Genomic DNA, 14,323 nt, shown 5'->3' on the forward strand with positions numbered 1-14,323 from the left:
TTGTAGCCAACACCCAGATTAGTCAGGAGCCTTCCACATTGGGGCAAGACCTTCCACCAGCAAAAAGATTATGACTTGCTGAAAGTTCAAGTGATGGTTAGCAGTTTTTTGCAATAGAGTATTTTTTAAATTAAGGTATGTACATTGTTTTGTTTAGACCTAATGCTGTTGTACACTTAAAATACAGTACAGTATACACATAACTTTTATAGGCACTGGGAAACCAAAAAATTCATTTGACTGGCTTTATTGGTCAGTCACTTTATTGCGGTGGTCTGGAACCGAACCCACCATATCTCTGAGGCATGCCCTGTAATCTCTTTCACAATTACAACAATCTTGGTCATTTGGAGTGTGTGGCAGCAGCTTGCACCACAGAGGTGAGGAGGAAGAGAACGGAAATGGAGTCACCACAGGCCTGAAAATTAAAAACAATACCAGAGCCAAAACCAAACCACAGCATTTATCTCAGCTCCAAAAATCAGCGTCTGTAGTAGCATCCCCGTCAGAGTCAGGGGTAAGACAAGGATGGCCACTATCATTATTCAACTGTGTTCAGAGATACCAGCCAGCAAAATTAGAAATAGAAAATAGGGGTGCCTGGGTGGCTCAGTTGGTTAAGTGTCCGACTCTCCCCCACCCCTATCAACCCTCAATTTGTTCTCAGTGTTCAAGAGTCTCTCATTGTTTGCCTCCCTCCCTCTCCCCAACTGTTTTTCCCCTTCTCCTCCCCCATGGTCCTCCATTAAGTTTCTCCTAATCCTCTTATAAGTGAAAGCATATGGTATCTGTCTTTCTCTGCCTGACTTATTTCGCTCAGCATAATATCCTCAAGTTCCATCCATGTTGCTACACATGGCCAGATTTCATTCTTTCTCATTGCCATGTAGTATTCCATTGTATAGATAAACCACATCTTCTTGATCCATTCGTCAGTTGATGTACACTTAGGTTCTTTCCATGATTTGGCTATTGTTGAAAGTGCTGCTATGAACATTGGGGTACATGTGCTCCTATGAATCAGTACTCCTGTATCTCTTGGGGTAAACTCCTAGCAGTGCTATTGCTGGGTCATAGGGGAGTTCTATTGTTAATTTTTTGAGGAATCTCCACANTCGATATGTCATTTGCAACTGTCTTTTCCCATTCCATCTGTTGCCTATTAGTTTTATGAATTGTTTCCCTTGCCGTGCAGAAGCCTTTTATCTTGATGAAGTCCCAATAGTTTATATTTGCTCTTGATTCCCTTGCCTTTGGGGATGTGTCAAGTAAGAAATTGCTGCGATTGAGGTCAAGGAGGTTGTTTCCTGCTTTCTCCTCTAGGGTTTTGATGGTTTCCTGTCTCATGTTCAGGTCCTTTATCCATTTTGAGTTTATTTTTGTGTATGGTGTGAGAATGTGATCTAGTTTCATTCTTCTGCATGTTGCTGTCCAGTTTTCCCAGCACCATCTGTTAAAGAGGCTGTCTTTTTTCCATTGGATACTCTTTCCTGCTTTGTCAAAGATTAGTTGGCCATACATTTGTGGGTCCAGTTCTGAGTTCTCTATTCTATTCCATTGGTCTATGTGTCTGTTTTTGTGCCAGGGAACTCATTTATAGTTCTAATAGTTTTTTTAAATGGATTTTTGAGAATTTCCTGTATATAAGATTAAGTCATTTTGGACACCGAAATAGCATTACTTCTTCCATTCTGATCTGGATGGCTTTTATTTCTTCTTCCCCATGATTGCCCTGGCTAGGTCTCTTTAATGTTAAGTGGTGAAAGTGGACATCCTTGTCCTGTTCCTGATCTTAGAGGCAGAGCTTTCAGCCTTTCACCATTAAGTGTGATGTGAGCCCTGGAGTTTTTGTGGATTCCCTTTAGCTGGTTGGAGATGTTCTCTTCTGTGTCTAGTTTTTTTATGTGTTTTTTCTTTCCATAAAGGGGTGTTGAATTTTGCCAAATGTTTTTTTCTGTGTGTACTCAGATGATCATGTAGGTTTTGTCCTTCAGAATTCTATTAATATAATGTATTACATTAATTGATTTTCAGGTGTTAAACCAACTTTACATTCCTAGGATAAATTGTAATTGGTCATAGTATATAATCATTTTTACATTTTGCTGGATTTGGTTTGTTAATACAATGTTCTTTTGGTGCTCTGAGACTTAATTTCCAACATGGGAAAGATGGGGGTTTCCTCCCACAGCAAAAATTCTATTCAATTCTGATACCATATGCCCAGAGATAGCATCAGATTCTTCAGGTTAAAGAAAGGCTCAGTCCTAGAAGACTGCCCCCTTCCCCAACTTTAGATACTGGTCACAAGCCCAGCCTGTGCTTCTGACAAACTAGGTTCTAACAACCCCCTCCGTGGACTTCGGGATGCCAGCCATAAGTCCAGGTTGTTACCTGTATTTGCTGGCCAACTGGCTGTTCTAAATCCTCTCTACTTCCTTGGGTTTAATTAATTTGCTATGATGGCTCACAGAATTCAAAGAAGCATTTTACTCACTAGATTGCCAGTTTATTATAAAGGGATAAAACTCAGGAACAGCCACGGGGTACCCGGGTGGCTCAGTCGGTTGAGCGTCCGACTTTGGCTCAGGTCATGATCTCATGTTCGTGGGTTTGAGCCCTGCGTTGGGCTCTGTGCTGACAGCTCAGAGCCTGGAGCCTGTTTCAGATTCTGTGTCTCCCTCTCTCTCTGCCCCGCCCCTGCTCACGCTGTCTCTCTCTCTCTCTCTCTCTCTCCAAAATAAAACATTAAAAAAAAACCCCAAAAAACTCAGGAACAGCCAGATGGAAGAGATGCATAGGGCAAGGTATTTGGGAAGCTTACATGCCCTCTCTAGGCATGCCATTTTCTCCAAGCCTCCACGTGTTCACCAGCCCAGAAGCTCTCTGAGGCTTTATTACATAGGGTTGATTAAGTCATTGGCCATTGGTGATTCAAGCTCCAGCCCTGCTCCCTTCCCAGGAGGTTCAGGGAATTGGGACAGAGTTCCAGCCCTCTAATAACAGGTTGGTCTTTCTGGTAACCAGCCCCCATCTTTCAGTGCTTTCCAAAAGTCACCTCATAATATAATAAAAGACACCTTTATTGCTGTTATCTCTTAGGATATTCTAAGAGTTTGGGGAGCCGTGAGCCAGGAACTGTGGACAAGGCCAAATAAATACTTCTTATAAATCACGGTATCACAGTCATTGGGAATTTTGCATGTAAATTCACAGGGGATATTGTTCTGTAGTTTTCTTTATGATGTCTTTGTCTAATTTTGATTAACTGAGTAACACCTCATCGCATGGATTGGGAAGTGTGTCCCATCTTATTTTTTGGAAGTATTTGTGAAGGATTTGTATTACTTCTTTAAACATTTGGCAGAATTCATCAGTGAAGCCATCTAATCCTAGACTTTTCTTCGTGGGAAGTTTTTAAATTACTAATTGTTTCTTTACTTGCTTATAGGCTATTCACATTTTCTATTTTTTCTTGAATCAGTTTACATAGTTTGTGTCTTTTTAGAAATTTGTCCATTTCATCTAAGTTTTCTCACTTGTTGGTTATAAGCAGTTGTTTATACTATTCTCATAATTTAAAGATTCCTATAAGGTTGGTAGTGGTGGCCCTTCTTTCATTCCTGGCGTTAGTAATGAGTCTGTTTTTTCTTGGTCAATCTAGCTAAGGGTTTGTCAGTTTTATTTATCCTTGTTATCCTGTTGTCTTTATCAGTGTGGGCTATTATAACAAAACACCCCTCCCTGGATGGTTTATAAACAACAGAAACTTATTTCTCACAGTTCTGAAGACTAGAAGTACACGATCAGGGTGCCAGCATGGTCTAGTTCTGGTGAGGGCCCTCTTCTGGGTTGCTGAGTGCTAACTTCTTGTGTCCTTACATGGTGGAAAGAGGGTGAGGGAACTCTGTAGGATTCTTTCTATAAGGGCATTAGTCCCATGCATGAGGGCTCCACCCTCGTGACCAAATTACCTTCAAAGGCCCACCTCCAAATACCATCTCATTGAAGATTAGGATTGCAACATACTTTGGGAAGGTACATTCAGTCCATAACACCTATTAATGTCAGTAGGCTCTGTAATCATATCCCTTCGTTCTTTCCTGATGTTGGACATATGTATCTTTTTTCTTTATGTGTGTGTACAGATTTATGTTTATTTAAGAGTGTATACATGGTATATGCTAGGTGCATATATGTATATAACAGATGGTATGTGATAGAAAATTTCTGAAGGAATATACCAGGAATTTGGTAACATTGGTTGCTTCTCAAGAGGGAAATTAAGTGGCAGGAGTCCCAGAGTGGGAGGGAGACTTTTCACTGATACTTTTCTCTACATGTGATTTTTATACCACATTACTCTATTACCTATTCTAAAGAATAAATTTAAATAAATTATTTGAAGAGGTGCTGAGCCAAGGAAGAAATGTCTGTGTTCAGGGCCTCTGCCTGCCTTCCTGTGGTTTTTGACTTTGGTCCATTGTTACTTTTTCCCATTACCTTTCTCTTTCCCCTTTCCCCTTTTGTAGCAATCCAGTTAAGGATCTGAGAAGGATTTCAGGGTGCAAGGTTCTGACCCTTCTTAACTATATGTGAATAATAATACCTTTTTTCTCTGGTCTTCTGTAGAGCGACCTGCTGGCTGGGCTGAGTCTGTGCTTGAGGAAGACACCTTAGAGCCCGAGCCTGTCTTTCCCAGGTGATCTTCCTGCTTGCTTTCTAGCCCCTATCAGAGTGTATGAGATTCTCACTGGCTCTCCTGAGGCTCATTGAGGGGGGTAGTTTTTGCTGAGCTCTTTCTTCTCCTAAAATGTGCTAAGCTTTGGAGGGGTTGGTGTGCAGAGGCCAGAAGTGACTCACCTAAGTTCTTGCAGACAAAAAACCCATGCACTTTTCCTCAGGGAGTAAGGCTTCACAGAAGGATTTGCTGTCCCCTCCACTCCCACCCCCCCAGACAGGGACACATTAGCTATACTTTACCAGGTAATTGTAGGAGAGTTGGTGGGGTAAGGAAAGTCAGGGGGACTGAGTATAAATGTGTCTGTTCCTAGGCTAATTTTAGCTAAGACCATCTACCTCTTATTAGCATGGGAAGTAATTTGCTGAGATGGAGTTATTTGGGATCGTCCCTTAAAAAATTTATAAAACCCACAGAGAAAGTGACTTTGAGAAAAATTTAGTAATGTTTGCTGACTGACATCTTCTCCTTCATTCCCGTAGGACTGTAGGTACCATCCAGCACTGCCTTCACCTGACCTCGGTATATACTCATTTTTTGCCCCAGCATGGCCGCCCAGAGGTCACCACAATGCCCCTGGGTCTTGGAACAACTGTGGATTACATCTTCTTCTCAGCTGAGTCCTGCGAGAATGGGAACAGAACTGGTAAGCCTGGTGGGTCCTGGGTTCACAGAAGCCACCTTCAAAAGTCCCTGGGAACGGCTGATAGTAGGTCAGGCGTTTGGTCACATGGCTCGGGCTGCTGGGACCTGACTCGCAAGGTAGCAGATTTCATACATAACCTGGTGCTGGTCATCCTCATCGTAATTCCCTTAGGCTGTTTGTCTGCCTTCTCTTTTTGCAGCATTAGGGAGAGGTGGGCAGACCAGGCCCACTTCTATTTAAGAGGTAAAAATAGAGTACTAGGAGGTAAGTAGATTTTGAACAAGGTAGCCATTTAGTGAGGGGCTTGGTTAGGTTAGAGACCCTGTTTCTTGTTTCTCCACCTGATACCAGCAAACAGTGTAGCAGTCTGTCAGCCCCATGCCTGTCTTATTTAAAGCATGTCTTTCAAAATGTTTGAATTGATTGCCTAGGTTTAAAAATCAGATTTTATGTAGAAAATCTGGATTTCCAGCTTTTCTTGAAAAATCCAAAGATTTTATAAATGCTGAGCCTGGGCATACGGTCTCCATTTGCCACAGTCTCCCTGAACCCACCTTGTTTCATTCGTTGGTGCATCACAGAGTGTCTGAGAAAGTGAGGCCTCAGCCAGAGGCAGCAGGGGAAGTAAGGGAGGGTGGGGTGGCTGAGGGGATGTAGCCTCCATATGTAGCTCCCCCAGGGCCCAGCCACCCCCAGGCGGTGACCTGTGGCTTCTTTCTCCACTGGCTTCTGCTTTGTGCCCCAGATCGCAGGCTCTATCAAGATGGGACTCTCAAACTTCTGGGCCGTCTCTCCCTCCTCTCTGAAGAGATTCTCTGGGCTGCCAACGGCTTACCCAACCCCTTCTGCTCTTCAGACCACCTCTGCCTGCTGGCCAGCTTTGGGATGGAAGTCACCGCCCCATGACGGGGCTCCCAGGGGAAGAGAGCTTCTCTTCCAGAAGAGCTCACTGGATCAGAGACTGTGGAAATACCCCATGCTTTTGGAAACTTAGATCCAAGAAACTTCCATCCCCTCCCCACCCCTCCCCCATTCCCTTTTTCCTACGGTTAGATTTTCTCCAGGCCTGTCCACGTTCTCTGCCTGTGGTCCCTGCCCCACCCCAACCTCTTCCTAATCCTGTGCCACATCCTCAGTGGCCCTGGGAGAGGCTGAAGGGGAGATGCCACTTCCTTCCATGTATCCAGTCCTCCCCCTTGATTTTTAATTACCAGGGTTGCGGGAGCTATTGATCTCATTGGTTCTTTGCTTTCAGGCCGTTTCTTGATGTATCTTCGAACCCAGTCTTCTTCCTGCCTTCCTGACCTCTGGGCCCAGCCCTCTTGCCAGGCCCATACGTGTGTAGTGTGCATGTGTCCCCTCGGCGTGGGACTGCTCTGTCCGGTGTGCCTGCCTCTGATCAGCCCACGTTCCACGCTGGGGCTGTTGGCCTAGGGGTGGGCTGAGAGCATGGCCTGGCTGCTGTGGGTTGGCAGGCAGCAGCAGGGGCGTGGGCCCTTCTCCCCTTTTATCCTCTGTGTCTCATTAGGCGTTCATCATGCCAAGCTGGGCACACTCACCGTCTGGGCTCTGGGAAAGACGGCCGCACGGCCTGGAGCAGCAGCATCGGGGATGTGCTGCCGGCCCCAGTGCCTCCCAGCCCCCCACCCGGAGCTCCTCACAGGCCTGGCGTGCTTTCTCTAGGGCTTGTTCCTTTCCCCAGGCTGCCGTGAGAAAGGCAAAAGTTTAAACCCCTGTATGGGTCAGTGGGCTAGAATAGTCATTTGAGGTTTAAAAGGATGAAAAAGAACCTTCAAGAAACTCTGGTCTTGCTGGACTCTGCCCCCTGCAGAACCGGGGTAAGGGTGGGAGGCCTGGTAGGAGCAGGAGCCAGGCAGGCTGTGCAGCTGCCTCAGCTGGGACCCGGGCCCTCAGGGACTTGTTCTCTTCCTCTGCGCACCTCAGAAACCGTTTTCTGTTCCTTGCCTCCCACATCTCTACCTCCTTGCCTCCCCCATGCCTTTCCATTTTCTTCTAGAAAAGCCTGGTATTTAGCTCAGGCCAAGCCATCTCCGCAGAAGGTGGCCTTGAGCAAAGCCTGTCCAAGAACTCAAGGTGGCAGTGTTTCGGGGTTTGTTGCGGCCGGCAAGGCCTCAGCTGCTCATTGCCAGCGTCGCCCCTCTGGCACAGGGTTACCCTAGCCCATCCAGGGGACCCCTTGCCCCCATGGGTCACCTGCATGCCTTAATCTTTCACAGCTGGGGTACAGCCCAGGTGTTACCGGGCCAGCTGGTCCTCACGTGTCCCAGAGTAGCTACCGGTCCTTGCAGATTGCCCTTGCTGTTACCCCTCCTGGCTCCGGAATGGGACTGAGGGAATGCCTGAGCGCCAGGGTTAGGGGTGGTTAGCCAGAGGCTCTCTTACTTTTTTTTTTTTTTTTGAAAGCCAAAGACCCAGCTTGAATTCTGCTGCTGTGTTCATGGTTATAAGCTTTCTGTGCCTGGGTGCTGGGGAATTCATCTGTGCATGTATGTTGTGAACTTTATTTCCTGGGTACTGGGCATGCGCCTGTCTGAGCCCCAGGCCCGCCTGTCCACAGCCCACCCATTGTTCACTCTCTCCCCCCAGGTGCCTCCTGAGATGGTCTCAAGTCAGTGCCCTTTGTTTTTCAGGACTCTGGCCCATCACTGTTCTTCTGCCAGGACATGCAGTGTAAACAGCCCAAGGTGGCAGAGGGCAATTGTTTTATAGATGATCTTTTACTTGTTTTCTTATTTGTTTCTGTTTTGGAACTGAAGTTAAGTAGGGATTTTAAGTGGTCACTTAAGCTCTCTTTTCCAAATAAAGGTTTACCATTTCCCCCCTGCTGTTGGTCATTTGTTAGGATCCCGAAGGTCAGGGGAGGGTGGGGGAGAAGGCCTGGAGAGTGAGGTGGCCAGGAGGAAGAGACAGCCTGGGCTGGGCTCTCAGGCCCTAAATCTCCACCGGAGAGTGCTGTGATCGTCCCTTGAGAACTGACACATACTCCGGCTGCTCTGAGGCCTGGGATGAACGGGGCTTGAAGAAACCTCGTGCCCTGCCTTCTGTTGGGGTCCAGCTCTCTTCTCCCTCCTCACCAAGCTAGAGAGCCGCTCTTTCACCTTTTTTCATTCCCATTCCATCTGCTACCACTGCCCACATTTCAGGAGGGTCTGTGCCGAACGTGGGGTGAGAAGTATTTTCCTGGTCAAAGCCAAGGTCACTGCGTGAGGCATGATGTGCATGGCAGTTGCCTCTTGCCGAGTGTCTATTTCTGATCATCTCTTTTGCATTGTGGAACCGGAGCTGGACCGTGGGCCATCTGTTGCTGGAAAGGTTTCCTTCCAGGGCTTCACTCTGCTGGTACTTTGGTCTTCCCCCAGCTTCCTTGTGCAGCAGGTCCATGGAGCTCACGTGCCCACGGGAACCCCTGAAACCAGGTGTGGCTCCTGCCTTACCTGAATGGAAGTCCAGACCCCACACCTCTGAATCTGCCTCTGAGAATCCGAATTACCTAAAGTTACCCAGGGCTTCTGTTGAACCACCTGGGTTGGGATTCAGTCGAAAGAAAACAGCCAGGGATAAAGAACACCACTTATCACGTCGGCCTGGTCATTTGGTGACTGTGGGTAAGTTAAGCCCTTGTGTTTCATAATCTTGGTGAAATGGGAATTAAAGTACTAGTCCTTTCCACTCGTGAGGAATTGTCAGCTCTGGGATTGGGGTGTTTGGGCGTTGGCAAGCACGGGCGGCTAAGGCTGCAGAGTCTCACTCACAGGAGCTGAGGCGGGTAGTTCTCCCCAGGCTGGCTGCATGCTTTGCCCTGCATGCTAGGCTAGGAGTTCTTTTATAGCTTCAAGCTTTGAGGTGCACCCCCAGGAGCCTTTCCTGCCTGGACGGTTTCCTGAGTCACGTAACATCTGCACAGACTTTTATTAAGTTGAAGCAGTGCTTCCACATCCACTGTCAGTAGCTAGCGGTACCGTGGGGTGGCAGTGCAGCGTTCAGGGTACCTTTATTTATATCCGAGGAAACAACTCCCAAAGAGGTAAACTGATCATCTCCTTTGCTTTATTCCTTGACTCCTCACACTCCTCAGAACCATAGCCTTTCCTGGAGTAGGAGAGACAGGTTATCCTGGAAGGTGGACACAAGGTGCTGGGGGGGGTGGGTGAGGAGAAATGAACGAGCAGTCTGCTGCTGCTGCTGCTGGTTTTTGTCTTTGTTTTTCCCTCCAGTTCTTTGCCTTGGTGTAGCAACTAACTGAAGGTTTTTTTAAATGTTTTATTTATTTCTGAGAGAGAGAGAGAGAGAGAGACAGCGTGAGCAGGGGAGGGTCAGAGAGAGAGCAGGGGGCACAGAATTGGAAACAGGCTCCAGGCTCTGAGCTGGCTGTCAGCACAGAGCCCAATGCAGGGCTCAAACCCACATACCGTGAGATCATAACCTGAGCCGAAGTCGGACACTTAACTGAGCCACCCAGGCGCCCCTGAAGGGTTGTTTTTTGATTGGTTATGGAACACATGGTGTGGCCTTTCTTCTAGGAGTTGGAGGGGCACACCTTCTCTAGTTTCCACCCAAGGAGAGTGGACTTGCAGCCCCAACACTTCCAGACTCATCCCAGTGTGCGTTTCCTCTCTGTTTCTTTCCTCCTGAGCAAATGCACAAAACAAAACTGTTCTGGCAAGAGTCAGCCAGATGAGAGCCTGGTAGGGTGCAGGTCTTGCCCCACTTAGGAGAATGTGGACCGCATGTGTTTCTCAGGGGCCTCTGCCTCCTGCCCCATCCCTCCTCAGTTCCTCGGCCCCCGATGCCCCACACAGGAGCAGTGGGGAGAGGAGTGGCATCTCTGCACTTAAACTGCAATTCTGGGAGGCTGTCATTCTCATGAACAAGCCCTATCTTGTTGGAGGCTGGAGGAAGTGCACACCCACAGAGAGCTGTCCCTCCAGCTGACCTAAGGTGGCACCTCTTCATCACCTGCCAAGCCTCAGCAGCAGGTCCCCTGACCCCCTTGGCAAGCACTGAGGATTACCAGGCAGCCCACATTTGGGCCATCTGCCTTGGTCTTTGGTACAGCCACGTCTTCTTGTCACCACTGCCCTCCACAGTAGTGGTCATGAGGTCAGATCCTGGTAGATGGGGGTGACAGGGCTCTCAACCCCTTTGTGTTCAGGGCTCCAAGAAGTGCCACCTGCATCTAAAAGTCCAGCACAAATTAGTCATGTGCCTAAATGAGCCTGGGACACACTGAGAGCCTGAAAGAAACAGGGCAGCAGGAACTGAGGTAACCCCCCCACCCTCCATAAGTTGGGTCCTGATCTCTCGGAAGTTCATGATGACATTTACCTCTATGTCATATCTAAACAGTGTCCACAAGGAGCCTGTTGGATTCATGACAGACTGGCCCCAGCACTGGCCCAGCCCTCATTTGTACATGAGCAATCTGGGGGGGCTCCCTGTGTATGAGCCCATGTCAGTGAAGTCTATCCACAGATCCTTGACTTGGTATTTAGTTGGACTTGAATGTGTACATTATAATGTTGCCTCTGGGTAAAGGTGTACAATCCATGTCATTCATAGATTCTGGTTACCTCTAGTAAAAGGTCTTTTTTTGGGTATCATTTAAATTGGACTTAAATTAACCTGTAAAGACCAAAACTGCCTCTATTGGATGGTCTCCAGCCTAAGATGTTCATGTGTGGAGTAGACTGCTTCTCTTCCCAGAGGCCATGCCTCACCACCATGCCGCGGAAAGTGAGGGCGCCTTGTTGTGCTAAACCACACTTCTGGCTAAGACTTGATGGGGATTGGCTGGGATGAGGAGGAGGAAATACCCTACCTCTTCTTTCAAGTCCTTGCTTTACTCTCAGCTGGATGAAAGGAGAGCAGGGAGAAGGAGGGTACAGATAAAAAATAAGGCTGTGGAGTCTAAAGCTATTTGTGTGCAAGTCTGGTTGCAACTGTTGGGACGGGGCCCAGAGCTGGAGGGAGGAGGGACGAGGAGTGGAACCAGAGGCGTTTTCCAAGGCTGTGGCTTCAGCTACCGTAGATTCTGCACTGAGACTGTGGGCGACTGTGCTGAGAAGGGACTTCAGATCCCTGTTGCTATGGTTTCCTGAAATAACCTTCCCTCCTAGGGGAATACTCATCCTTCCTCCTCTGTTCTGGGGAAATGCTGGGGACTGGGATGGGAGGAGCAGAGGCTGGCTGTGTGAGGGAGAAGGGTTCAGTTACGGCCAGCAGGAAAGATCCCCCAGGGTAGGATCAGCAAGAGCTTAGTGGTTTCAGCAGGCTGAGGTGGTGACAGTCTGGGACCTCAGAAGTCCCTTTGACTGCAGAGGTCTTAAGCTTTCCCATTGGCTGGTTTGGGGATCCCCTCACCTCTGGTCAGGTTTTTTCTGGAACCACCAAGGCGGACACTGGTGGGTGGCCAGGCTCCAGCGCCGGCTCCCAGGGGAAAGGAGACAAGGCTTCCGTGTGGCTTCTGCCCAGCCCTGCAGCCGGAGCCGGGAGCCTTTATTCATTTCAGGAAAAAACTGAGCACAGCAATGAGAGGGGAATAAAAGTGAGAGGGGAGGGAACAATACTGACACGGGAAGAGCAGGAAGGACAAAGTCTGGCCCCACAGGCAGCCCAACACAAAGCTTAAGGGAGGGGAGTCCCCCATCACCAGGCCCCTGGGGCCAAGCACACCAGAGAAAGGGGAGCTTGGGACCCAGGAGCACCAGGATGTGGTGTGGAGCCTGCAGCGAGCACCACAGCAGCCTAGGGCGGCCTGGGGCCGGACCCTCTCACCCCACACCCCAGACACCCACCCACCCTTCAGCTGGCTTCTCAGCAGACACAAGTGAAGACTGCAGCACAGGGGTGCTCTGGCGCAAAGAAGGTGGTCAACATGCTGGCCCAGCTTTGCACTTTCCTCTACTTCAAGGCCAGAGGGTGGGCCTGGGGGTGGTGTTCCATCGGAGCCAAAAAGCTACTCAGGCAGGGGACCCAGGTGTACACAGATACATGGGCCTCCAGGTATGCTGCTGACCAGAACTGGATCCTATCTCAGAGCCAGGAGGTCAAGTCCAAGCTGGAAGGAAAGGGGCGTGTGCTGGCAGACAGCCAGAAATCAGACACTGCCAACCTCTGGGCCCTTTCTGTTCCTTGGAACCCTGGCCCTAGGCTTCTTGGCACCCGGGCTGGGGGGTGCTACCCTCCCCAATGGGCCACAGCTAGGAAGAATGGGGTCTGGCATGATGGGTGAGAGGAACATGACTGTGTTGAGGCCATGGGAGGGAGGGAGAGGACTGGCAGTTAGGTGGGCAGGAAGGCGCTCAAAACCCAGTTTCCCAGTGTTCAGAGCTGGCACTAAGCACAAGGTGAGAGGCTTTGGGGACCAGTCCTCACCACCCCGACCCACCTTCATGAAGCAGCTTTCTCTGACCTCACCTTGGGGTCTCCTCGGCCAGCAGCCCCACCCCTAGGGGCAGAGGAGCCCCCACTGGGTGATGGAAGGCAGTCCTGAGTCAGGAGCCAGGCCCCTGTTCCTCACAGGAAGTAGATGAGGTGAAATCAAGGATGGTGTCTAAGGCCCCGGAGTCCCTGCCCCTGCCTCCCCAGAAACTGCAGTCAGGCCAGCCACAGGGAGCAGAGCCTGTGTAAACACGCTCAGGAGGGGAGGAGGGGTTGCTACATAGGAGAAAATAAAAATAAATTAAAAAGCACCACTGTATCCTGTGGTAGCCTCCACAGGCCCAAGGTCTCAGTGAGGAAGGGGCTCCTGGGGATAGCAGCTCAGGGTGATCAGCTCCTTCTTGCAGGAGGCAACAGGGGTGGGCCTCATTTCATGCCCGTCTCCCCAGAGGGCTCTGGGGAAGGAGCCTGTGGGTTAAGCAACTCCCTCCTGTCTCCCTGACCCTAATCCCCTCTCACCTCTCTCCCCTCCAGCCCTGGGGTCCACAGGGGAGTCTGAGTCCCTCCCCTGCTGCTAAGTGGCTTGCACGAGGCACCCACACATTGACCTAGAAAAGGCCTCATTCACTTTCAGCTGCACACCTCCCAGAGTGAGCCACGCCTGCCTCAGGTCAATGTGGGAACATGGGGACCAGTACCCGACTCCCTAAAAACAGGGAGGGGGTGGGACTGTGAGTCACAGGGGTCATGATGGCCCTTGAATTAGTCTGGCTGGGGACCACAGTCCAGGGGTAGGTTAGGTCCCTCCCCAGGGCCCGGTGGCCCCTGACTAAGGGACTGCCCAGCTGGCCCTCCTGCTGGGCCTGGCCCTGGGCCAGAGCTGCTGGTGTGAAGAGCTGCCAACCCCTGGGGCTTCCCCGACAGGCAGGCACATCAGCCAAGCCATCCTGTCTCCCTCCCTCTTTCTCTGCTTCTCAGGTGCCATCCATCTCCCTGGCAGGCTGGGAACTGCACCATCGCTACTCTGCCACCACTGGTGATCCTGGTGGGGTCTGCAAAGAGCATGAGGACAAACCTGGGCCAGCTGCCCCCCGCTGCCCCTCCCTCCCCCGGGACCCATACAGGGAGCAGCTTCAGCGACGAGGACCCTTCCCCGGGCCCAGCCTGCTCTGGGAAGCCTCGTACTGCTCTGTACCAGTTCCACCTCACAGCATCTCAGGGGGCTTCTCCCCGGCACAAACTCTCCCTCAGAGACTACACGCTGGCATTCTCTTTCATGTTGGGTTTGTACGTTTTTCTGAACTGATTGCCAACATTTAAAAATCAGGATATTTCACAGAAAAATTCAGAGTTCTGGCTTTTGGGGGGAAAAAATCAGTCTGGTAATGCAGGGCCCACAGCTGAGTCTCGCAGAGCAGTAGCTGCCGCTCGAATGGGATGCGCTGTCTCTCGTTTGCCACAGTGCCCACCCAGCCCTGCTGGCCTCCTTTTTAACCCCCTGCCTGGCGCCCTGGGCATCTGAGTTTACAACTCTA

At 49.9% G+C, this 14,323-nt stretch overlaps 1 protein-coding gene across 3 annotated transcripts in view; it reads left to right on the top strand.

Annotated features, from left to right (window-relative positions):
- The window catches only part of ANGEL1 (angel homolog 1), a 44,971-nt gene extending 30,850 nt beyond the window's left edge, over window positions 1-14,121 (top strand). For 2 of the 3 annotated variants that reach the window (XM_077750818.1, XM_077750819.1), the window contains 3 exons: window positions 4,633-4,702; window positions 5,224-5,387; window positions 6,133-8,228. In XM_077750818.1, the coding sequence (XP_077606944.1) occupies window positions 4,633-4,702; window positions 5,224-5,387; window positions 6,133-6,293 (395 nt within the window). In that variant the 3' untranslated portion in view covers window positions 6,294-8,228. Of the gene's footprint in view, window positions 1-4,632; window positions 4,703-5,223; window positions 5,388-6,132; window positions 8,229-8,767; window positions 9,014-13,766 lie in introns of those variants that run through there. The other variant, XM_077750817.1, reaches the window with a different exon arrangement.
- The last annotated feature ends 202 nt before the right edge of the window (window positions 14,122-14,323 follow it).

This window comes from Crocuta crocuta, unplaced genomic scaffold (assembly GCF_008692635.1).
Source record: "Crocuta crocuta isolate KB4526 unplaced genomic scaffold, BGI_CrCroc_1.0 scaffold186, whole genome shotgun sequence".
NCBI lineage: Eukaryota > Metazoa > Chordata > Mammalia > Carnivora > Hyaenidae > Crocuta > Crocuta crocuta.